This window comes from Schistocerca serialis, chromosome 3 (assembly GCF_023864345.2).
Source record: "Schistocerca serialis cubense isolate TAMUIC-IGC-003099 chromosome 3, iqSchSeri2.2, whole genome shotgun sequence".
NCBI lineage: Eukaryota > Metazoa > Arthropoda > Insecta > Orthoptera > Acrididae > Schistocerca > Schistocerca serialis.
Window position 1 is genome coordinate 20,192,387 of NC_064640.1, and position 26,381 is coordinate 20,218,767.

At 45.4% G+C, this 26,381-nt stretch overlaps 1 protein-coding gene across 1 annotated transcript in view; it reads left to right on the plus strand.

Annotated features, from left to right (window-relative positions):
- The window catches only part of LOC126469683 (SH3 domain-containing protein 19), a 109,479-nt gene that overhangs the window by 41,839 nt on the left and 41,259 nt on the right, over positions 1–26,381 (plus strand). The window contains exon 4 of the mRNA XM_050096836.1: positions 722–1,510. Within this exon, the coding sequence (XP_049952793.1) occupies positions 722–1,510 (789 nt within the window). The remainder of the gene's footprint in view (positions 1–721; positions 1,511–26,381) is intronic.

A 26,381-nucleotide genomic window follows, 5' to 3' on the forward strand; every position in this document is an offset into this window, starting at 1 on the left:
GGCATGGTGAGCTTCATGTCAACCTCACTGCTGGAAGGAGGTGCTGCTTATCAGACTGCACATTGGATATATCCCTTTAATACAGGGCTTCCTCCCCCGGTGGGAGGATCCACCCCTCTGTGCAGTTCGTGGTGTGAGACTATCAGTTCAGCATATTTTGGAAACATGTGTCTTATATACTGATATTAGGGCAACCCTGTCTCAATGGAGATCTGCCCACCATCCTGACTGATACTGATTCCAATGTTACAAGAGTGGTAAAATTTTGTGAACAGTCAGGCTTCATCCTAAATTGGTGGGGAAGGGAGGCAGACTTTAGTATTTTATAAATTGCTCGGGGAAAGCCTTCGTCCCCTTCCATGAGATTGGCATGATTGGCATGCTGACTTTTCGTCGGGGGCTGATGACCATGATGTTGAGTGCCCCTCACCTCAAATCATTGTCGTAGTCATCATCCACCTGATCCAGTGCCGCATCCCAGCCCACCTGCCTCACTGCAGTTCCAGCTTGTGTGTTCAGCCAGCACAATGTAGGTGCACAGGTGTGTGTGTGTGTGTGTGTGTGTGTGTGTGTGTGTGTGTGTGTGTGTGTGCGTGCGTGCGCGTGTGCGCATGCCAGAACTTTCCTATAAATGTATCATATTTTTATTTTTAAAGTATTAAAAAAATTATTGTAATTGTTGGTGATCCCGTTCATTAGCTTCAAAAAATTTTGATTTCAGGTGTCGTCACAGGGACGTTTTGTCGGGTTGTTCACAAGATACCAACGTACGAATACCTCCAACAGGAGCAAGCCTAACAATCAAAAGAATCATGCAACATCATTATCAGGAAGCTGCCGACCATATTCTCCCTCGCCTACCAGTCGCTCAAGCAGTGATGGTGTTAGTGTTAATAGTTTCGGAAGCGATGGCTCATTTTCTAATAACACAGCAATTGGCGGTAATGCTTCAATATTTGAAAGTGGTTTTGAAGAAGACTTTGATTTCTGGCTTTCAACATCTACAAAGCCACAAGCAAATGAACAAAATGATCCTTGGAAAGTAACACAGCAAGACCCATTCTCACCACCTCCGCAGACACCGCAACAGATGGTACATAGTGCGAGTTTCCCTGTACAGAAGTTGAACACTAGCTCCTGGTTTGATGAGCTTAGTAAGCCAATTCCACCAGCTCCTTCTACACTAAAAAGTGCACCCTTGTATGGGTCAGTGCCGACTATTATCCGTCCTAAACCAAATCGGTCTACACAGCCTCCAAAACTTGTACAAAATGGAGCAACAGAGAAAAAATTTCAAAGTCACTCACTGCAGCACGCATTTTCGGCACTCACATTGTCTGACACTTCTGTGAAGCTGAACACTCAAGAAACTGAAGAGACCAGTGATTACGAGGACCAAGATGACTGGGAACCACCGATGCCTTCCATTCCACCACCCCCGCCGCCACCTGAAGTTGTAGAAGAGCTGGCGAAAATTGCACCACCAGTTCCACCTAAACCACTACCACAGGTACGTTCTTGCAAATTGATATTTTTCAAAACTGGTATTAACAAGTAGCCATTGTCTCCCATGATCTTGGAACTAAAGTTCTCTTTGCTGGGATTTTTGAAGGAAATGGAAAAGAAATGATAGGAGTAAACTAGAAGAATAAATCAAATAGAATGCATTATAGAAATAACAGTGTTTTGGACCAGGAGGATTGTGTGACTGAAAGGCATGTTGTTGGGAGGTTCCTATTTGCACTACTCAGAGAAACTGGTGTTGGTGAATGGATTGAATGGATGCAGAGGATAAGGGGTTGTGAAGTAGCCATTCATCTTGTAGTAAAAAAAAAAAAAAACAACATGGTCTGCCATATTGTAACATATTGTGGTCGAACTTATCTTTCGTGACAAGTTCTCAGTGCCCATTGGATGGGTGGTAGGGACTACGTAACAAGTTTTGTAGAGATTCATTGATGTTTATATACGATGTGTCTGCTTTCGCTAGTGGCCATATGTCTGACAGTACACAATAGACTGGTGACAATGCAAGCATCACAATCAGCTATGGCACCATGTTATGTTCCCTTTGGTTCGTTCCACTGACAGCTGCCGATTGGAGTGCCATTGCTTCGGATATGTGTTGCCAGATCCACTTTGCAGAAAATTGGAATTTAAGACAAGCAGGGCCTAAAATTGTGAGAGAAAAATGAAAATACATACATTTTGAAGCATTAGAAAAGCATTAGAAAAGTGTTCCGCATATGATGAATAAAGTTCCCAGAATGAGATTTTCACTCTGCAGCGGAGTGTGCGCTGATATGAAACTTCCTGGCAGATTAAAACTGTGTGCCCGACCGAGACTCGAACTCGGGACCTTTGCCTTTCGCGGGCAAGTGCTCTACCATCTGAGCTACCGAAGCACGACTCACGTCCGGTACTCACAGCCTTACTTCTGCCAGTACCTCGTCTCCTACCTTCCAAACTTTACAGAAGCTCTCCTGCGAACCTTGCAGAACTAGCACTCCTGAAAGAAAGGATATTGCGGAGACATGGCTTAGCCACAGCCTGGGGGATGTTTCCAGAATGAGATTTTCACTCTGCAGCGGAGTGTGCGCTGATATGAAACTTCCTGGCAGATTAAAACTGTGTGCCCGACCGAGACTCGAACTCGGGACCTTTGCCTTTCGCGGGCAAGTGCTCTACCATCTGAGCTACCGAAGCACGACTCACGTCCGGTACTCACAGCCTTACTTCTGCCAGTACCTCGTCTCCTACCTTCCAAACTTTACAGAAGCTCTCCTGCGAACCTTGCAGAACTAGCACTCCTGAAAGAAAGGATATTGCGGAGACATGGCTTAGCCACAGCCTGGGGGATGTTTCCAGAATGAGATTTTCACTCTGCAGCGGAGTGTGCGCTGATATGAAACTTCCTGGCAGATTAAAACTGTGTGCCCGACCGAGACTCGAACTCGGGACCTTTGCCTTTCGCGGGCAAGTGCTCTACCATCTGAGCTACCGAAGCACGACTCACGTCCGGTACTCACAGCCTTACTTCTGCCAGTACCTCGTCTCCTACCTTCCAAACTTTACAGAAGCTCTCCTGCGAACCTTGCAGAACTAGCACTCCTGAAAGAAAGGATATTGCGGAGACATGGCTTAGCCACAGCCTGGGGGATGTTTCCAGAATGAGATTTTCACTCTGCAGCGGAGTGTGCGCTGATATGAAACTTCCTGGCAGATTAAAACTGTGTGCCCGACCGAGACTCGAACTCGGGACCTTTGCCTTTCGCGGGCAAGTGCTCTACCATCTGAGCTACCGAAGCACGACTCACGTCCGGTACTCACAGCCTTACTTCTGCCAGTACCTCGTCTCCTACCTTCCAAACTTTACAGAAACTCTCCTGCGAACCTTGCAGAACTAGCACTCCTGAAAGAAAGGATATTGCGGAGACATGGCTTAGCCACAGCCTGGGGGATGTTTCCAGAATGAGATTTTCACTCTGCAGCGGAGTGTGCGCTGATATGAAACTTCCTGGCAGATTAAAACTGTGTGCCCGACCGAGACTCGAACTCGGGACCTTTGCCTTTCGCGGGCAAGTGCTCTACCATCTGAGCTACCGAAGCACGACTCACGTCCGGTACTCACAGCCTTACTTCTGCCAGTACCTCGTCTCCTACCTTCCAAACTTTACAGAAGCTCTCCTGCGAACCTTGCAGAACTAGCACTCCTGAAAGAAAGGATATTGCGGAGACATGGCTTAGCCACAGCCTGGGGGATGTTTCCAGAATGAGATTTTCACTCTGCAGCGGAGTGTGCGCTGATATGAAACTTCCTGGCAGATTAAAACTGTGTGCCCGACCGAGACTCGAACTCGGGACCTTTGCCTTTCGCGGGCAAGTGCTCTACCATCTGAGCTACCGAAGCACGACTCACGTCCGGTACTCACAGCCTTACTTCTGCCAGTACCTCGTCTCCTACCTTCCAAACTTTACAGAAACTCTCCTGCGAACCTTGCAGAACTAGCACTCCTGAAAGAAAGGATATTGCGGAGACATGGCTTAGACACAGCCTGGGGGATGTTTCCAGAATGAGATTTTCACTCTGCAGCGGAGTGTGCGCTGATATGAAACTTCCTGGCAGATTAAAACTGTGTGCCCGACCGAGACTCGAACTCGGGACCTTTGCCTTTCGCGGGCAAGTGCTCTACCATCTGAGCTACCGAAGCACGACTCACGTCCGGTACTCACAGCCTTACTTCTGCCAGTACCTCGTCTCCTACCTTCCAAACTTTACAGAAGCTCTCCTGCGAACCTTGCAGAACTAGCACTCCTGAAAGAAAGGATATTGCGGAGACATGGCTTAGCCACAGCCTGGGGGATGTTTCCAGAATGAGATTTTCACTCTGCAGCGGAGTGTGCGCTGATATGAAACTTCCTGGCAGATTAAAACTGTGTGCCCGACCGAGACTCGAACTCGGGACCTTTGCCTTTCGCGGGCAAGTGCTCTACCATCTGAGCTACCGAAGCACGACTCACGTCCGGTACTCACAGCCTTACTTCTGCCAGTACCTCGTCTCCTACCTTCCAAACTTTACAGAAACTCTCCTGCGAACCTTGCAGAACTAGCACTCCTGAAAGAAAGGATATTGCGGAGACATGGCTTAGCCACAGCCTGGGGGATGTTTCCAGAATGAGATTTTCACTCTGCAGCGGAGTGTGCGCTGATATGAAACTTCCTGGCAGATTAAAACTGTGTGCCCGACCGAGACTCGAACTCGGGACCTTTGCCTTTCGCGGGCAAGTGCTCTACCATCTGAGCTACCGAAGCACGACTCACGTCCGGTACTCACAGCCTTACTTCTGCCAGTACCTCGTCTCCTACCTTCCAAACTTTACAGAAGCTCTCCTGCGAACCTTGCAGAACTAGCACTCCTGAAAGAAAGGATATTGCGGAGACATGGCTTAGCCACAGCCTGGGGGATGTTTCCAGAATGAGATTTTCACTCTGCAGCGGAGTGTGCGCTGATATGAAACTTCCTGGCAGATTAAAACTGTGTGCCCGACCGAGACTCGAACTCGGGACCTTTGCCTTTCGCGGGCAAGTGCTCTACCATCTGAGCTACCGAAGCACGACTCACGTCCGGTACTCACAGCCTTACTTCTGCCAGTACCTCGTCTCCTACCTTCCAAACTTTACAGAAACTCTCCTGCGAACCTTGCAGAACTAGCACTCCTGAAAGAAAGGATATTGCGGAGACATGGCTTAGCCACAGCCTGGGGGATGTTTCCAGAATGAGATTTTCACTCTGCAGCGGAGTGTGCGCTGATATGAAACTTCCTGGCAGATTAAAACTGTGTGCCCGACCGAGACTCGAACTCGGGACCTTTGCCTTTCGCGGGCAAGTGCTCTACCATCTGAGCTACCGAAGCACGACTCACGTCCGGTACTCACAGCCTTACTTCTGCCAGTACCTCGTCTCCTACCTTCCAAACTTTACAGAAGCTCTCCTGCGAACCTTGCAGAACTAGCACTCCTGAAAGAAAGGATATTGCGGAGACATGGCTTAGCCACAGCCTGGGGGATGTTTCCAGAATGAGATTTTCACTCTGCAGCGGAGTGTGCGCTGATATGAAACTTCCTGGCAGATTAAAACTGTGTGCCCGACCGAGACTCGAACTCGGGACCTTTGCCTTTCGCGGGCAAGTGCTCTACCATCTGAGCTACCGAAGCACGACTCACGTCCGGTACTCACAGCCTTACTTCTGCCAGTACCTCGTCTCCTACCTTCCAAACTTTACAGAAGCTCTCCTGCGAACCTTGCAGAACTAGCACTCCTGAAAGAAAGGATATTGCGGAGACATGGCTTAGCCACAGCCTGTGGGATGTTTCCAGAATGAGATTTTCACTCTGCAGCGGAGTGTGCGCTGATATGAAACTTCCTGGCAGATTAAAACTGTGTGCCCGACCGAGACTCGAACTCGGGACCTTTGCCTTTCGCGGGCAAGGGCTCTACCATCTGAGCTATCGAAGCACGACTCACGTCCGGTACTCACAGCCTTACTTCTGCCAGTACCTCGTCTCCTACCTTCCAAACTTTACAGAAGCTCTCCTGCGAACCTTGCAGAACTAGCACTCCTGAAAGAAAGGATATTGCGGAGACATGGCTTAGCCACAGCCTGGGGGATGTTTCCAGAATGAGATTTTCACTCTGCAGCGGAGTGTGCGCTGATATGAAACTTCCTGGCAGATTAAAACTGTGTGCCCGACCGAGACTCGAACTCGGGACCTTTGCCTTTCGCGGGCAAGTGCTCTACCATCTGAGCTACCGAAGCACGACTCACGTCCGGTACTCACAGCCTTACTTCTGCCAGTACCTCGTCTCCTACCTTCCAAACTTTACAGAAGCTCTCCTGCGAACCTTGCAGAACTAGCACTCCTGAAAGAAAGGATATTGCGGAGACATGGCTTAGCCACAGCCTGGGGGATGTTTCCAGAATGAGATTTTCACTCTGCAGCGGAGTGTGCGCTGATATGAAACTTCCTGGCAGATTAAAACTGTGTGCCCGACCGAGACTCGAACTCGGGACCTTTGCCTTTCGCGGGCAAGTGCTCTACCATCTGAGCTACCGAAGCACGACTCACGTCCGGTACTCACAGCCTTACTTCTGCCAGTACCTCGTCTCCTACCTTCCAAACTTTACAGAAGCTCTCCTGCGAACCTTGCAGAACTAGCACTCCTGAAAGAAAGGATATTGCGGAGACATGGCTTAGCCACAGCCTGGGGGATGTTTCCAGAATGAGATTTTCACTCTGCAGCGGAGTGTGCGCTGATATGAAACTTCCTGGCAGATTAAAACTGTGTGCCCGACCGAGACTCGAACTCGGGACCTTTGCCTTTCGCGGGCAAGTGCTCTACCATCTGAGCTACCGAAGCACGACTCACGTCCGGTACTCACAGCCTTACTTCTGCCAGTACCTCGTCTCCTACCTTCCAAACTTTACAGAAGCTCTCCTGCGAACCTTGCAGAACTAGCACTCCTGAAAGAAAGGATATTGCGGAGACATGGCTTAGCCACAGCCTGGGGGATGTTTCCAGAATGAGATTATCACTCTGCAGCGGAGTGTGCGCTGATATGAAACTTCCTGGCAGATTAAAACTGTGTGCCCGACCGAGACTCGAACTCGGGACCTTTGCCTTTCGCGGGCAAGGGCTCTACCATCTGAGCTACCGAAGCACGACTCACGTCCGGTACTCACAGACTTACTTCTGCCAGTACCTCGTCTCCTACCTTCCAAACTTTACAGAATCTCTCCTGCGAACCTTGCAGAACTAGCACTCCTGAAAGAAAGGATATTGCGGAGACATGGCTTAGCCACAGCCTGGGGGATGTTTCCAGAATGAGATTTTCACTCTGCAGCGGAGTGTGCGCTGATATGAAACTTCCTGGCAGATTAAAACTGTGTGCCCGACCGAGACTCGAACTCGGGACCTTTGCCTTTCGCGGGCAAGGGCTCTACCATCTGAGCTATCGAAGCACGACTCACGTCCGGTACTCACAGCCTTACTTCTGCCAGTACCTCGTCTCCTACCTTCCAAACTTTACAGAAGCTCTCCTGCGAACCTTGCAGAACTAGCACTCCTGAAAGAAAGGATATTGCGGAGACATGGCTTAGCCACAGCCTGGGGGATGTTTCCAGAATGAGATTTTCACTCTGCAGCGGAGTGTGCGCTGATATGAAACTTCCTGGCAGATTAAAACTGTGTGCCCGACCGAGACTCGAACTCGGGACCTTTGCCTTTCGCGGGCAAGTGCTCTACCATCTGAGCTACCGAAGCACGACTCACGTCCGGTACTCACAGCCTTACTTCTGCCAGTACCTCGTCTCCTACCTTCCAAACTTTACAGAAGCTCTCCTGCGAACCTTGCAGAACTAGCACTCCTGAAAGAAAGGATATTGCGGAGACATGGCTTAGCCACAGCCTGGGGGATGTTTCCAGAATGAGATTTTCACTCTGCAGCGGAGTGTGCGCTGATATGAAACTTCCTGGCAGATTAAAACTGTGTGCCCGACCGAGACTCGAACTCGGGACCTTTGCCTTTCGCGGGCAAGTGCTCTACCATCTGAGCTACCGAAGCACGACTCACGTCCGGTACTCACAGCCTTACTTCTGCCAGTACCTCGTCTCCTACCTTCCAAACTTTACAGAAGCTCTCCTGCGAACCTTGCAGAACTAGCACTCCTGAAAGAAAGGATATTGCGGAGACATGGCTTAGCCACAGCCTGGGGGATGTTTCCAGAATGAGATTTTCACTCTGCAGCGGAGTGTGCGCTGATATGAAACTTCCTGGCAGATTAAAACTGTGTGCCCGACCGAGACTCGAACTCGGGACCTTTGCCTTTCGCGGGCAAGTGCTCTACCATCTGAGCTACCGAAGCACGACTCACGTCCGGTACTCACAGCCTTACTTCTGCCAGTACCTCGTCTCCTACCTTCCAAACTTTACAGAAGCTCTCCTGCGAACCTTGCAGAACTAGCACTCCTGAAAGAAAGGATATTGCGGAGACATGGCTTAGCCACAGCCTGGGGGATGTTTCCAGAATGAGATTTTCACTCTGCAGCGGAGTGTGCGCTGATATGAAACTTCCTGGCAGATTAAAACTGTGTGCCCGACCGAGACTCGAACTCGGGACCTTTGCCTTTCGCGGGCAAGTGCTCTACCATCTGAGCTACCGAAGCACGACTCACGTCCGGTACTCACAGCCTTACTTCTGCCAGTACCTCGTCTCCTACCTTCCAAACTTTACAGAAGCTCTCCTGCGAACCTTGCAGAACTAGCACTCCTGAAAGAAAGGATATTGCGGAGACATGGCTTAGCCACAGCCTGGGGGATGTTTCCAGAATGAGATTTTCACTCTGCAGCGGAGTGTGCGCTGATATGAAACTTCCTGGCAGATTAAAACTGTGTGCCCGACCGAGACTCGAACTCGGGACCTTTGCCTTTCGCGGGCAAGGGCTCTACCATCTGAGCTACCGAAGCACGACTCACGTCCGGTACTCACAGCCTTACTTCTGCCAGTACCTCGTCTCCTACCTTCCAAACTTTACAGAATCTCTCCTGCGAACCTTGCAGAACTAGCACTCCTGAAAGAAAGGATATTGCGGAGACATGGCTTAGCCACAGCCTGGGGGATGTTTCCAGAATGAGATTTTCACTCTGCAGCGGAGTGTGCGCTGATATGAAACTTCCTGGCAGATTAAAACTGTGTGCCCGACCGAGACTCGAACTCGGGACCTTTGCCTTTCGCGGGCAAGGGCTCTACCATCTGAGCTATCGAAGCACGACTCACGTCTGGTACTCACAGCCTTACTTCTGCCAGTACCTCGTCTCCTACCTTCCAAACTTTACAGAAGCTCTCCTGCGAACCTTGCAGAACTAGCACTCCTGAAAGAAAGGATATTGCGGAGACATGGCTTAGCCACAGCCTGGGGGATGTTTCCAGAATGAGATTTTCACTCTGCAGCGGAGTGTGCGCTGATATGAAACTTCCTGGCAGATTAAAACTGTGTGCCCGACCGAGACTCGAACTCGGGACCTTTGCCTTTCGCGGGCAAGTGCTCTACCATCTGAGCTACCGAAGCACGACTCACGTCCGGTACTCACAGCCTTACTTCTGCCAGTACCTCGTCTCCTACCTTCCAAACTTTACAGAAGCTCTCCTGCGAACCTTGCAGAACTAGCACTCCTGAAAGAAAGGATATTGCGGAGACATGGCTTAGCCACAGCCTGGGGGATGTTTCCAGAATGAGATTTTCACTCTGCAGCGGAGTGTGCGCTGATATGAAACTTCCTGGCAGATTAAAACTGTGTGCCCGACCGAGACTCGAACTCGGGACCTTTGCCTTTCGCGGGCAAGTGCTCTACCATCTGAGCTACCGAAGCACGACTCACGTCCGGTACTCACAGCCTTACTTCTGCCAGTACCTCGTCTCCTACCTTCCAAACTTTACAGAAGCTCTCCTGCGAACCTTGCAGAACTAGCACTCCTGAAAGAAAGGATATTGCGGAGACATGGCTTAGCCACAGCCTGGGGGATGTTTCCAGAATGAGATTTTCACTCTGCAGCGGAGTGTGCGCTGATATGAAACTTCCTGGCAGATTAAAACTGTGTGCCCGACCGAGACTCGAACTCGGGACCTTTGCCTTTCGCGGGCAAGTGCTCTACCATCTGAGCTACCGAAGCACGACTCACGTCCGGTACTCACAGCCTTACTTCTGCCAGTACCTCGTCTCCTACCTTCCAAACTTTACAGAAGCTCTCCTGCGAACCTTGCAGAACTAGCACTCCTGAAAGAAAGGATATTGCGGAGACATGGCTTAGCCACAGCCTGGGGGATGTTTCCAGAATGAGATTTTCACTCTGCAGCGGAGTGTGCGCTGATATGAAACTTCCTGGCAGATTAAAACTGTGTGCCCGACCGAGACTCGAACTCGGGACCTTTGCCTTTCGCGGGCAAGTGCTCTACCATCTGAGCTACCGAAGCACGACTCACGTCCGGTACTCACAGCCTTACTTCTGCCAGTACCTCGTCTCCTACCTTCCAAACTTTACAGAAGCTCTCCTGCGAACCTTGCAGAACTAGCACTCCTGAAAGAAAGGAGTTCTGCAAGGTTCGCAGGAGAGCTTCTGTAAAGTTTGGAAGGTTGGAGACGTGGTACTGGCAGAAGTAAGGCTGTGAGTACCGGACGTGAGTCGTGCTTCGGTAGCTCAGATGGTAGAGCACTTGCCCGCGAAAGGCAAAGGTCCCGAGTTCGAGTCTCGGTCGGGCACACAGTTTTAATCTGCCAGGAAGTTTCATGAATAAAGTTGGTACACTGGTACTAAGAAGTACTGTTTTGTTCATCAAAAGTACAAACATTATCCAGTTAACAATTATTTCTGTCACTCACCAGGATAAATTTACAAGTTACTTAAACATTAATAATCAACTTTTAACATGCAGAATCAACAGTTAGGCTTTTCAAGCACACAAGGTCTTCTCTTCACTCAACCTCAGCCATCTTGCGGTTATTTTGATTGAACACATGCACAATAGAAATACAGCCATCAGTGAGAAATAGCTATGCATGCACAAGCAGGAAGAAAACTGGGTTTTGGCGAACTGTAGTTGCGAAGTCAGTCGGGTATCTGGCACTGTTATATACAGGGTGGACAAGGATTTCTAGTACTTCCCAGCCCCTTGTGGCCTAGTGGCTTAATGCTGTACCAGAGGTCACAGGTTTGAAATCTGTCTTGGGCGTGAATGTTCATGTTTGTTTTTGTATCTAGTGTAACATATCTTGCAAGTACTATGGGTGACTGTTGTTCCCGGAACCAATTTGCAGAAAATAAAGACAGGTGGTTAAAAATGTCAGTGCAAAGCCTTAAACAGCAGGACACCATTAAAACATAAATTTTCAATCATTAAGTGACTACATTAACTTAGTCTTATTTAAAAAGTTGATACAGTGGCACATCTATGTGAAGTGACTTAATATCTATCTAAAGTAGGCCTAGGCAACAAATTTATCTACAATTAAATCAACATACGTACTCTATAAGCCACTGTGTGGTGCGTTATGGAGGGTATCCTGTACCAGTACCAGTCATTTCCTTTTCTGTTCCACTCACAACTAGACTGAGGGGGAAACACTTGTCCGTAGGCCTCGGTGCGAGCCCTGATCTCTCTGGTCTTATATTAGTGGTCCTTACATGAAATGTATGTAGGTGGCAGTAGAATCTTTCTGGAGTCGGCCTCAAATGCTGGTTCTGTAAATGTTCTCAATAGTGTTCCTCAAAAAGACTGTTGTCTTCTCTCCAGTGATTCCTATTCGAGTCCCTGAAGCATCTCCATAATACTTGTGTGTAGTTTAAACCTACTGGTAACAAATCTAGCAGCCCGCCTCTCAATTGCTTTGACATCTTTGTTTAAACTGACCTGGTGTGAATCCCAAATTTTCGAACAGTACTGCACAGTGAGGCACACTAGTGTCCTATGTGCTGTCTCCTTTATAGAGGGACCATACTTTCCTAAAATTCTCCCAATAATCCGAAGTCAACCATTTGCCTTCCCTACTACAGTCCTTACACTGAGGTGACAAAAGTAACAGGATACCTCCTAATATTGTGTCGGACCTCCTTTTGCTCAGCATAGTGCAGCAACTCGATGTGGCATGTACTCAACAAGTCGTTGGAAGCCCGCTGCTGAAAAATTGAGCTGTGCTGCCTCTATAGCCATCCATAATTGCGAAAGTGTTGCCGGCACAATATTTTGTGTGGCCTGGTGACATGACACATTGTCATTCATAAAAATTCCATTGTTGTTTGGGGACGTGAAGTCCATGAATGGGTGTAAATGGTCTCCAAGTATCCAGAATGAGATTTTCACTCTGCAGCGGAGTGTGCGCTGATATGAAACTTCCTGGCAGATTAAAACTGTGTGCCGGACTGAGGCTCGAACTCGGGACCTTTGCCTTTCGCGGGCATGTGCTTGGTAGAGCCCGCAAAAGACAAAGGTCCTGAGTTCGAGTCTCAGTCCGGCACACAGTTTTAATCTGCCTGGAAGTTTCGGTCTCAAAGTAGTTGAACACATTAATTTTCAGTCAATGATCACTTCAGTTGAACCAGAGGACCCAGTCCATTCTGTGGAAATACAACTGACACCATTGTGGAGCCACCACCAGCTTGCACAGTGCCTTGTTGACAACTTGGGTCCATGACTTTGTGCCACTCTTGAACCCTACCATCAGCTCTTACCAACTGAAATCTGGACTCATCTGACCAGGCCATAGTTTTTGAGCCTAATTCATGCAGTGTTGCTACCTGTTAAATAAGCACTGATAACTCTACACAAATGCCACTGCTCTGTCGTTAAGTGAAGGCCGTTGGCCACTGCCGTTGTCTGTGGTGATAGGTAATGCTTGAAATTTTGTATTTTCGGCACACTCTTGACACTTTGTTTCTCGGAGTGTTGAATTCACCGACGATTTCTGAAATGGAATGTCCCATGTGTCTACCTCCAACTACCATTCCACATTCAGAGTCTGTTAATTCCTGTCGTGTGCCCATAATCATGCCAGCAACCTTTTCACGTGAATCGTCCGAGTAAAAATGACAGCTCTGCCAATGCACCATCCATTCATATCTTGTGTGTGTGATACGAGGGTGGTTTGAAAAGTTCTCGGAATCACCACGAGAATTCAGAGCTTGCGCGACAAGTTCTCCGTGTGATATTCATTGGACTGTTGCCTGTAAACACGTGCCACGTCAGTGCTCTCGGAAGAGAGCTGTGGCGGTGATGTGGCTCTGTTGTTCCCGCGTAGTGATTAGCGATGATGGAAATATCGAGATTCGAGCAGTGATTAAGTACTTCGTAAAGAAAGGTATGAAAGCAAAGGACATTCATGCCAATTTCCAGAATACACTGGGGGACTCTGCTCCTTCATATTCAACTGTTGCCAAGTGGACAAATGAATTTAAATTTGGTCGGGAGAGCTTAGGTATTGATCCGCACAGTGGTCAGCCAAGATGTGTCACTACTCCAGAAATCACTGCTAAAGTGCACAAAATGGTCATGGGCGATTGCTGATTGAAAGTGCGTGAAATTGTTCATGCTTGCCAGATGTCATCTGAAAGGTATATCACATTTTAACTGAAGAATTAGAAACGAAAAAATTATGTGCAAGACGAGTGCCGTGACTCTTGGTGTGTGTCCGCACACGTGTGCTGTCGCCATGGCAATATTACACGAACTAAGGTATGCATTGTTGCCACATCTGCTTTATTGACCTGATATGGCTGCATCAGACTTCCATATCTTCCCAAAACTGAAAATTTTCCTCGATGGATGAAGATTCATTTCAAACGAAGAATTGATAGCCGGAGTTGACAACTATTTTGCAGGCATGGAGGAAACTCATTTTCGAGGTGAGATCAAGGCATTGGAACATCGTCGGACCAAGTGCATTAATCTACAAGGAGACTACATTGAAAAATAAAAAAAAAGCTTCAGTGATGTAAGTACTTTTTTCCTATTCCGTTCTGAGAACTTTTCAAATCACCCTCGTACTATCCCTATATATGTAAGTGCATTTCACTGTCCCATCACTTTCGTCACCTTGGTGTACATACTCATTCCATTTCATATTGCTCTGCTATGTTACTCCTCTATTAATTGAGATGACTGTGTCAAGCAGCACACTACTAATACTGTATTTGAGCATAGTAGGTTTGTTTTTCCTACTCATCTGCATTAACTTACATTTCTCTACATTTAGAGCTAGCTGCCATTCATCACTCCAGTTAGAATTTTTTTTTCAAGTGCTCTTGTAGTCTTCTACAGTCACTAAATGATGACACCTTCCCATACATCACAGCATCATCAGCAAATAGCTGGAGACTGCTGCTTACCCTGTCTGCCAGATCATTTATGTATATAGAACATAACAGTGGCCCTGTCACACATTCCTGGGACACTCTTGACGATACCTTTGTCTGTGATGAACACTTGCTGCCGAGGACAACATACTGCTGTTACTTACAAAGCTTTTGAATCACTCCCATACCTGGGAATTTATTCCATATGCTTGTAACCTTCATTAACTGTCGGTTGTGTAGCATGATGTGAAATGCTTTATAGGAATCTAGGAATGTGGAATCTGCCTGTTGCCATTCATCCATAGTTCTCAGGATCTCATGTGAGAAAAGAGCGAGCTAAGTCTCGCACAAGTCACGCGTTCTAAAACTGTACTGATTTGTAGTCAGAAGCTTTTCCCACTCAAGGAAATTTATAATATTTGAAATGAGAATATGTTGTAGGATTCTGCAACAAACTGACGTTAAAGATATCCATCTATAATTTTGGGGGTCCATTCTTTTACCCTTCTGTATAGGAGTCACCTGCACTGTTTTTCAGTCTCTAGGGACTTTGCGCTGGGTGAGAGATTCACAATAAATGCAAGCTAAGTAAGGAACCAATTATGTAGATTATTCTTTGTAAAACCAAATTAGGATTGCATCAAGACCTGGAAGCTTATTTTCTTTCACCTCGTTCAGTTGTTTCTCTACACCAGCAATGCTTAATACTATACCTTCCATATGGGAGTCTGTGTAGTGGTCAAACAATGGCATATTTGTATGATTTTCCTGCATGAATGATTCCTTAAATGTGAAATTTAAAGCTTCATCTTTACTTTTACTGTCTTCTACTGCCGCACTAGACTGACAGCAAGTGACTGGATAGAAGCCGTAGACCCATTTAGCAATTTTACTTAGCACCAGGATTTTCTCTGGTTCTGGCAAGATCTGTTACTAAGGTATGATAGTGGTGGTTGTTGTAAGCTTCGACATCGATCTTCTTACAGAGACATGAGTTTCTAGTAGCTTTTGACCACCGTGATTTGTGCTTTTTCTTTTGAAACGAGAGTGCAACAGCCTTTGCTTCCTCAGCAGTTTTCGAATTTCATTGTTAAACCATGGTCGGTCTCTTCCGTCCTTAATCCACTTACTCAGCACATACCTCTCCAGAGAATGATTTACAATCCCTTTAACTTTTGCCCATAATTCATGTATGTCCATTGTACTGGAAATAAATGATGCCAGTGCATTGTCTGAGTGGGGTGCTAACTATCTATCTGCTCATTCTATCAGAAATACTCTCCTAGCCCTCTTTATTGCTTTATTAACTGTAGTATCCAAAGTTGCTATGACGACATCATGATCACTAGTCCCTGTCTGTGTACTGAAGCCATTGACTGGTCTAGTTTGAGGTCTAAAATATTTCCATTGCTTGTGGGCTTTTGAACTATTGACCTTTCTTGAGGGCAGTACTAAAATGTTTGTGGCACACATTACAGTGAGCGCTGTTTTAATTTTTCTCAGCTGGTTTTATGTTTTATCAAAGAAAAATTTCTCACACCTCTTGAAAACAGCACATTCATTTTGTTTTCTTAATAGGAGTTTCGCAGTTTGTAACACTAGTAAGTTCATCTCTAAAAATCCTTAACCCAAAAATGTTGTACACTAAAGGGTTAAATATGAAGAAGAAACATATGCACAATAAAGAACAGCATATGTTGTAGTTTTTAGGAATGCTGATGGAACTCCAAACGTAAGACAGGCTGCTGTTTAGGCTTGTTAGTGTGGTTGCTAAACATACTAATGTCTGAAGTAGTGCTGGAGGGATTGACACCATGAATCCTGCAGAGATTTCCATAAATCCATCAGAGTACGAGTGGGAGGAGATCTCTTCTGAACAGCATGTTGCAAAGATATGCCCAATAATGTTCATGTTTGCGGAATTTGATGGCCAGCAGAAGTATTTGAACTCTGAAGATTGTTGCTGGAGCCAACCTGAAGCAGTTCTGGGCTTGAGGGGTATTGCATTGTCCTGCTGGAGTTGCCCAAGTTCATCGGAATGCACAATGGACATGAGTGGAAGCAGGTGCTCAGACAGGACGCTTACGTATGTGTCACCTGTCAGAGTCTTATCTAGACTTCAACTGCACATGCCCCACACCATTACAGAGCCTCCACCTGCTTGGACAGTCCCCTGCTGACATGCAGGGTGTGTGGATTCATAAGGTTGTCTCCATATGCGTACATGTCCATCCGGTCGATACAATTAGAAACGAGACTCAGCCAACCATGCAACATCCTTCCAGTCATCAGCAGCCCAATGTCGGTGTTGACAGGCCCAGGTGAGTGTAAAGCTTTGTATCGTGCAGTCATCAAGGGTACACGAGTGGGGCTTCAACTCGGAAAGCCCATATTGATGATGTTTCGTGGAATGGTTCATGTGCTGACTCCTGTTGATGGCCCTGCATTGAAATCTGCAGCAATTTGCAGAAGGGCTGCACTTCTGTCACATTGGACGATTCTCTTCAGTCGTCATTGGTCCCATTCTTGCAGGATCTTTCTCTAGCTGCAGCAATGTCAGAGATTTGATGTTTTACCAGATTTCTGATATGCATGATACACTCGGGAAATGATCTTACGGGAAAATCCCCACTTGATAGCTATCTCAGAGGTGCTGTGTCTCATTGCTTGTGCAGCACGTTTAAACTCACGTAAATCTTGATAACTTGTCATTGTAGCAGCCATAAACAATCTAGCAATTGCTCCAGACACTTGTTGTCTTATATAGGTGTTGCCGACTACATTGCCGTATTCTGCCTTTTTACATATCTCTGTATTTGAATACACATGTCTGTACCAGTTTCTTTGGTGCTGCAATGTAGATACATTATGCTTTAAATTACATACAAATCATATTTCCACTCACTGAATGAAATGAAAGAGAAGTTGCCAGTCAGTGGACTGGGGGGGGGGGGGGGGGGGCATTGTTTAGTAAAGTGCCATGGCGGTAGTAACACAACAGTGGAAGTCACACGGCTGTTTTCAAAACATACAATTCAACATGCGCTGAGGTTTCCCTTTTGTTAATTGGCTGACTGAGACGTGGTGCATCATGTTCATCTTTAGTGGTTATCGTCACCAACATGTTCAGAAACTAATTTTGGAACTTTAATGTACTCATGTACTTGACCATTTTGAAGTGAATATGCGTTAAATTTTGAATTGTCAGGAGTTCCAAAATCCCGAGAACGAGTCATTACACACCTGAAAATCTGAACGTTCCACAGAAATACACACACCTGGCGTCTGGTATGCGTGGTTATGTTAGTTAACTAAGATTACTTTTTGTAGCTGGTCTACATCTACATCTACATGCTGCAAGCCACCTCATGTTGTGTGGCGGAGGTATTTTTTGTACCAGTGTCACACTTCCCCCTTTCTCTGTTGCAATCATGTATATAGTTGCCTTAAGGTGGGTTTTTTCATCAAAAACCTGAGAAGCTGCATCAAATGTGAGCAATATGTCGAAATGTAAAGGATAAAGAATTTGCTATAACTGTTGTAAAGTTGCCCACAATGAAATGAAAGCACCTGTACGTCTCTTCCAGTATACATTAATTATCCTAGAAGTAATACTGTCTATAGTATTGACATTTTTTGTTACAATGAAGAATGAAATATAAATTACCTCAAGAAAATGAGGTGATTTACACACACCAAAGAAAAAAGTTGTATACAGCTTGTAACATACAGTTTCAATAAGGAATAACTGTCTCATGATGTATCCATTTCCTGGATGTTCGTCAGTTCTGTCTGATATTGAAAGACGTGCCCACATCAATGAATTTGATAGTACTTACAAGGGGACCTTGCCTATTGCTTATCTTCAATTTTGTCCAGAACGTAGCCAGAAATGAAAGTGACCAAACTGGGAGCTCCAAATTGCTCAGCATTTAGAAAGAATAGCATTTTTGACACAGTTTGGGCGAGGTATGAGCAATGTTTGTTAGTGTAGTTGCCAGGTAACAGTTGGCACAGTGGAAAGAGTACTCGAAGGTAATTTGGGGTTCGTGGGGTTTAGTCCCTGATAATTTTTTTTTATTTTCAATTTTTACTTTACATACATTGCAAATAAACTGAAATAATACTCATTGTATTGCACAGGGGTGTGCTGAAGAATAATGTTTCTGATTTTTTATGTGAAAACTCTTCAGGCTTTTTAAATAAACAATATGGTATTAATGTTCTGCATCTTTATTCTTCATGCCTACATATTTGCAGCCCTCTGTCAGTAGAGGGCTCTGAATTGTAGTGTGTAAGATGGCTTTGTTAACATAACTATATTGGTGTGTGTGAAACGGTGTGCTGTAATTGAATTTCTAAGCACAGAAAGAGTTCGTCCTCAAAAGGAGCACCCTCTTCTTTGGCATGATGTCTAGGATTCACTATCATTGATCATCCTCCATACAGCCCCAACTTAGCCCGACTCGATTTGCGTCTGTGTACAAAACTTACAGAACACATCATGGACTTGACTTTGATAGTGGTGAAGTGGTGCGAGTAAGTCAAACATTCTACAGTGACAGCATAAACAAACTGGTCTTCTGTTGGGAGAAATGGCCTCGCCGCCAAGATAACTATGTTGAGAAGAATAAGGATGTAGAATGTTAATAATGTTGATTTTATTTTTTAAAAAAAGCTTTAAGATTTTTCACATAAAATCTGAGGCATTGCTTTTCAGCATGTCCTTGTGTTAGTTAATAGTTTCAATAAAGGCATGAAAAGAATGACAAAGGAAAATTTGGGATTGCAAATAAATTTCCAAGAAAGGATTGTACTTACAGTGTCCATGTGGACTGCCTAGATAACTTTCTAACAAGGGATTGTTAGTAAATCATACAGGACTTCATATTCCATTAATTTCATTTTGACCTTTGAGCAGCCCTCAGCAGCTGCACAAAAACAGTCTGTTCCCACTGCAGGTAAAATCAGTTTGTCGAGAAAGAAAAATAAATCCCAGCACCAGAAGACTGCATCAACCTACAGTCAGTTGTATATCCATTAATGTCCTCCATCAGTATATCGTTAAATGAAGCATTAATTTTGGTTTGCTGCCAAATAATGAGATGTGACAGAACCTTTTATGAACGTAAGTCAAATTTATTTTTCTATAGAAACTTTTATATAGCCATGTAATTGTAAAAATGCTATATATACAATGTGTGCAAATTGCCAAGACAATTATGCTTGCCCTTTTTTTTTTTTTACTGTGTATTAGGTTGACGCATAATTTTGTACAAGGGCGAGTCAAATGAAAACAATAAATTTGTAATAACAAATCGAAATTTTGCGCCGTTATCCTGTAGGCCTAAGTTGGTAAGCGTGCTACAAACAGCGTGCAGAATAGCGCAGATGCACACATACCGTCGCAGTATCAGTATAAAGATGGCCGCCCCACTTACGACTTTGCACCAGGGAAGAACAGCATTCTATTATTCGGTTTTTGCATAGTGAAGCTGTGAAACCTATTGAAATTCATCGACGAATGAAGGTTCAGTACTGTGATGCATGTTTGTCACAGCAGCAAGTCTACGAATGGAGTAGGAAGTTCGCAAATGGTGTGACAACAGCCTCGTCCAGGTCAGGCACAATGAGTTGTGACTCCACAGAACATTGCAGCAGTCGAAGCCATAGTGAAGGAAAACCGCCGAGTGACACTGAATGACATTGCTGCATGTTTACAGATTAGTCATGGGTCAGCACAACACATTGTGCATGATGTGCTCCAGTTTCATAGAGTGTCTGCAAGATGGGTGCCACGGCAGCTGACTCCTGAAATAAGAGAATGACGTGTTGATGCTTGTGAAGAACTTCTTCGGTGCTTTGAACGAGAAGGTGATGGCTTCCTTGCAAGAATCGTTACTGTGGACGAAACCTGGGTTCACATCCACCACCTGGGAACGAAGAGAGCGAGCAAGGAATGGCGCCATTCCTCATCACCAAAACCAATGAAGTTTTAAACAGAACCATTAGCAGGGAAGGTTATGCTGACTCTCTTTTGGGATGAAAAAGGCGTCATTTTGAAGCATTACATGCCTAGAGGGACCACTGTCACCAGTGCATCATACACAGAGCTCCTGAAAAATCATCTGCAGCCTGCAATCAAATCAAAGCTACGGGGATTGCTGTCAGCAGGTATCCTTTTGCAACATGACACTGCAAGGCCCCACACTGCCCGTACAACAGTTGCAGCTATCACAGACCTGCATTTTGAGTGTCTTCCTCATCCACCATACTCACCAGACCTTGCCACAAATGTTTGGACCACTCAAAGATGCAATGGGAGGAAAGAAGTTCCGTTCTGATTAAGAAGTATGCCACGCGGTGCATGAGTGGTTGCGCAGACTACCAAAATAATTTTTTTCTAAAGGAATTTGTGCACTTTGTAAGTGGTGGAGGACTTGCATTGAGCGTGGGGGAGATTATGTTGAAAAGTGATACAGCTTTGTACCACTTCTGCACAATAAATAATATTTTAAAAAATATTTAAGGTTTTCATTTGACTCACCCTAGTAGCATTTTTGTTTTGCATGTTGGTATTCTGGTGGCTATGGGTTTATTTATGTATTGATTGTAATTTTTTATTTGTAGTTCACTGTTGCTGTTTGAGTTTACATATTGTCATTTGGAGATAGTGAGGGGAGCTATGGGCACTAGAAAATGGAGTGGCAAGAGAAAACGAGACAAGTATTAATTTGTAATAAAATCTTAAGAAAAAATTCTGTTTTTGTCATTTGTGTCCGTACTGTCGTAATGCCAGAACATCACATTGCTCGACTTTCTCTTGGGAATGGTTACAGGTATCGACAGGAAATTGGTGTCACGTACTAATGTATTCGGTCTCTTCATTCCGTATAAAAAAGAAGCTTCTAAGTCAATAAAATCTAGAAGTACAGCGTGATACGTCTCATATTTTTGTTATTGAAAACTCACTTATTCTGCTTGAGTCCAGTAGAGGGATGACAGCAGTGGAGACATTCAGAAACATTTGTGCCATGTATGGGAATAATGTTATTGGACAGAGCATGACGAGAAAATAGTTTCCTCATTTTAAGGAGAATTGTTTTGACATTAGTGACTCTCCGCATTCAGGAAGACCTCTGGGGTTTGCTGATGATCATTTAAACACATTAATCCACAATGATCCACATCAGTGTACTCGAGAACTGGCAAATTGATCATTCCACCGTCGTGCAACACCTGCATGGGGAAGGTTCAAAAATTGGGTGTATGCTGTAAGTCAAAATCACCAAAATTAGCGGGTGTGCATCTCTGCTTACTTGTCATCAATTGGATCATGAATAACACTGATCATTCGTATCCTGCATCATTACTACTGAGGAGAGATGGTGTCTTTATGCTAACATAAGGAAAAGAAAGTTATGGCAGACCCAAAACAAGGCAGCAACTCCACATACAAAGAACCCCACGCATCCACAAAAGATAACGTTATGCATTTAGTGGAACACCAACTGTGTATGGTGCTCCATGATAATGCCCACTTGCATTGTGCTAGACTAACAAAAAACACTACACAGGAGTTGGGTTGGGAAGTCATTCCGCACCCATTCACCTCCTCTATGCCCTCAGATTTTCGCCTTTTCTGCTCTTTGTTTAACAACCTTCAAGGAACTTTCTTTCCAGATGAAAATGCACTCCAAACACGGTGTGATGAGTTCTTCACCTTGAAACCATGTGATTTCTAGAGTAATAGATTGAAAAGTTACCCAGCATTGGCAGACAGTTGTACATAGTGAAGGAGAATATATTATTAATGACTAAGTCACAGATAGGCACAACAAGGAGACTGTCAAACAAAGCATTCGGACAAACAGACCTTCATCAAAACAGACAAAACACACTGTCTCTCTCTCTCAAATGCAACTCACACACACGACTGCAGTCTCTGGCTGCCAAGACCAGACTGCAAGCAGTAGCACACGACAGGAGAAGCAACTGGGTGGTGTGGGTAAGGAGGAGGCTGGAGCAGGAAGAGGGAGGGATAACAGGACATGGGTCAGGGACAGTAAAGTGCTGCTTGTCGGAGCATACAGATACGAGGTGGGGAGAGGGTAGAGCAACTAGATGCAGTTGGGAACTTAGATGGAAGGCACGAGGGGGGGAGGGGGGGGGACAGAAAAGGAGAGAAGTAAGAATGGGAACAGGGAAAGGGATAGGCTGGTAAGGACAATGCCATTTTGGCATTTGTGTGAAGCCAGGAGGGTTATGGGAACGTAGGATATATTGTAGGGAGAGTTCCTATCTGCACATTTCAGATGCTCATGTTTATGGGGAGGATCCATATGTCACAGGCTGTGAAGCAGTCATTGAAATGAAGAATGTCGTGTTGGACAGCTTGCTCAGCAACTGGGTGGTCTAGCTTTTTCTTGGCTGCAGTTTGTTGGTCACAGTTCATATGGACAGACAGCTTGTTGGTTGTCATGTCCACATAGAATGCAGCACAGTGGTTGCAGCTTAGCTTGTCGACCACAGGACTGGTTTCACAGGTAGCTCTGCCTTTGTGGGTTAGATGATGCTTGTAACCGGACTGGAGTAGGTGTTGGGAGGATGTAGGGGATGGGTTTTGCATCTAGGTCTATTGCAAGAATATGGGCCTTGAGGCAAGGGTTTGGGAGCATGGGTTGTGTAGGGATGAACAAGGATATTGTGTAGGTTCGGTGGGACAGCAGAATACCACTGTGGGAGAGGTGGGAGGGGTGATGGATAAGACATGCCTGATTTCAGGGCATGATGAGAGATAGTCAAAACCCTGGCAGAGAATATGATTCAGTTGCTCCAGTCCAGGTTGTATTAAGTCATGACAGTAATGCTTCTCTGTGGCTGGCCAGTGAGACTTTGGGAGGTGGTTGTTGACTGAAGAGATAAGGCGTGGGAGATCTGTTTTTGTACAAGGTTGGGAGGGTAATTACAGTCTGTGAAGGTCTCAGTGAGACCCTTGGTGTATTTTGAGAGGGGCTGCTTGTCACTACAGCAGCCATGCTTGTCAGCAGCCATGGGTGACTAGGCTGTATGGAAGGGACTTCTTGGTGTGGAATGGGTGGCAGCTGCCAAAGTGGAGGTATTGCTGGTGATTAGTAGGTTTGATATGGGGGAAGGTACTGATGTAGCCATCTTTGAGGTGGGGGTCAATGTTGAGAAAAGGTGGCTTGGTTGGTTGGTTGGTTTGGGAGAGGGGATAAAACAGCGAGGTCATCAGCCCATCAAATTAGGGAAGGATAGGGAAGGAAGTTGGCCATCCCCTTTCAAAGGAACCATTTTGGCATTTGTGTGAAGCAATTAGCGAAATCACAGAAAACCTAAATCAGGATGCCCAGGCACATGTTTGAATTGAATTGTTGTCGTCCTGAATGTGAGTCAAGTGTGCTAACCACTGCGCCACCTCACTTAGTAAGGTGGCTTGTCGGATTGAGTAGGACCAGGTGAAGCGAATGGGGGAAAAAGTGTTAAGGTTCTGGAGGAATGTGGATAAGGTCTCCTCATCCTCAATCCAGATCGTGAAGATGTCATCAGTGAATCTGAACCAGGTGAGGGGTTTGGGATTCTGGGTGGTTAGAAAGGATTCCCCTAGATGGCCCATGAATTCGTTGGCATAAAATGGTTCCATGTGGGTGTCCATAGCTGTACCCCGGATTTATTTGTAGGTGATTCTTTCACAGGAGTGGTATTGGGAAAGGTAGTGTTCAGTAGTGGCAAGGCCATGTACATTAGGAATGTTATATAAAGGGATGTGGCATCAGTAGTGACAAGCAGGACACCACATGGTAAAGGAACAGAAACTATGGAGACTCAGCGGAGGAAATAGTTGGTATCTTTTATATATGTGGGTAGGTTGCGGGTAATAGGCTGGTCTATGGGAGCAGAGATTCTCTCAGTGGGGACACAGTAAGCAGCCACAGTGGGGCGTCTTTTGTGGGTTTGTGGACTTTAGGAAGCATGTAGGAGGTAGGTGGGTGAGGAGGGGTAGGAGTGAGGAGAGAGATGGACTCTGGGAAGAGGTTCTGGGATGGGCCTAAGGATTTCACGAGAGGCTGGAAATCTTGGTGGATTTCCAGAATGGAGTCACTGTGGCAGGGTTTGTAAGTGGATGAATCTGACAGCTGGCAGAGTCTGCCTGCCAGGCAGTCCTTGTGGTTCAAAACAACAGTGATGCAGGCTTTGTCAGTAGGTGGGATTATAAGATTGGGATCAGTTTTTAGATGGTGGATTGCGGTTATTTCTGCGGATGTAAGATTAGCTCACATATTGAGGGATTTGGGGAATGATAGTGACACAAGGTTCGAGGTTAAGAAATTCAGGAAAGTTAGTGGGGTGATTTGGGGGCAGTGGTGGTGGATCATGGTTGGATGGAGCAATGAACTGAGATAGGCAGGATTCAGCATTGGTCTTTGATTGAGTCTGATTGGCAGGGTTGGTGGCGAAGAGGTGTTTACGCTGAAGGGACCAGGAGGAGAGAAGGTCTTTAACAAGTCCTGCATGATTGAATTTGGGAGTGAAGCAATAGGTGAGGCTTTTGGAGAGGACTGATACTTCTGTGAGGCTAAGGCTTTTGTAGGAAAGGTTCATGACTGTGTTTAAGAGTCTGTTTAGGTTCCGGATACTGTATGATGTTGGAAGGGAATTTTTGAGCGTGGGGTAAATGTTGTAGATTAGCAAGGCAGGAATTGTCCGCTATCAGGGTATGTTGGGAGGTTGTTGTGTAGGTGGTGGATAGTTGTAGTCCAAATCGGGAATAGGGAGTTAACAGGGTGGAGAGATTTTTGAGGTGGTGTTGTGCATGCTGTTCTCATTCCTGGAGGGCAAGAATTTCAGTGTGCAATATGGGATCCAGGAATTTCGGATCCCAAATGGTTGGAGAGACAACATCGTTGTTACAGTCTACAGAAACCAAGTCATAGATGTTGGCCACTAGTAGAATCATGTATATGATTGGAGTTAACCCCCTCAGCAGCAGTTACGGCCTGACGATGGTGTACTGAATCACCGAAACTGGCAGCCATACAAAAATAACATCAAAAGGACAGCTGATGGTGTTCCATTTTATTACATAAGTGAATGAATGAGACCTAATACCTTGAATCAGAGGGATGGACATACAAAAATTTTAATCTAAAGTAACTTGCCCAGTGTCTGTGAATGAATATGCTGTTGCAGTGCATGTGTTGTTCAGAACACAGGCACTGCAGAATCATATTGTGAAGTAAAAACGGTCATGAATGAAATAATGAATTTTAGTAAAGATAGATTAATATTAACTTTTCCACTTACAAGTAAAAATATTGTTACCCATTGGTATCGAAAGGTTTAAAGTGTGTATCAGGCTTGATTACATCACACTGTGCAACATCAAGGTTTCACAGCCTCATTTGTATCAGCTCTTAGTGCCCAAATCAAAAAGTTGCTACTCTGACAGAGGTACAAGTAAATAATGCTGACATAAACACTTGTCGTTGCTAATCCTCATGCCTGCAGATCCTGTCAGACAACCTATCAAACATACAGGCGATACACAAACCACAGTCGTATTGCAACAGACAGACAAAAGTTAAGAAACATGAAAGTATCTTCAGCAGTGAATTCATCAGCACCACAAATGTAGGAAAGACAAGTTAGTAAAAAAGCAAAGACCAAAGAAGCTGGTCAAAGCCATCTGAAGATATAACTGTGGTGTATTCACGTGATTGTGATAGGTCTATGGAAACTCTGCAGTGGTACACTTGCCTGAGGGAACCAGTTAGATCCTCACATTGCAAATTGGATCTAGCAGGTTCTTCTTGTTGGGAAGAGAAAGGGAAAAGGAAAGTAATGATAACAGCATTAACTTCCTGGACTTAATTATAATCAGAAAACAAGATAAACATGTATCCAGAGGTTGCAGAAAACCAACTTGAACTGGCGTTAAAATAAAAACCAATTCATG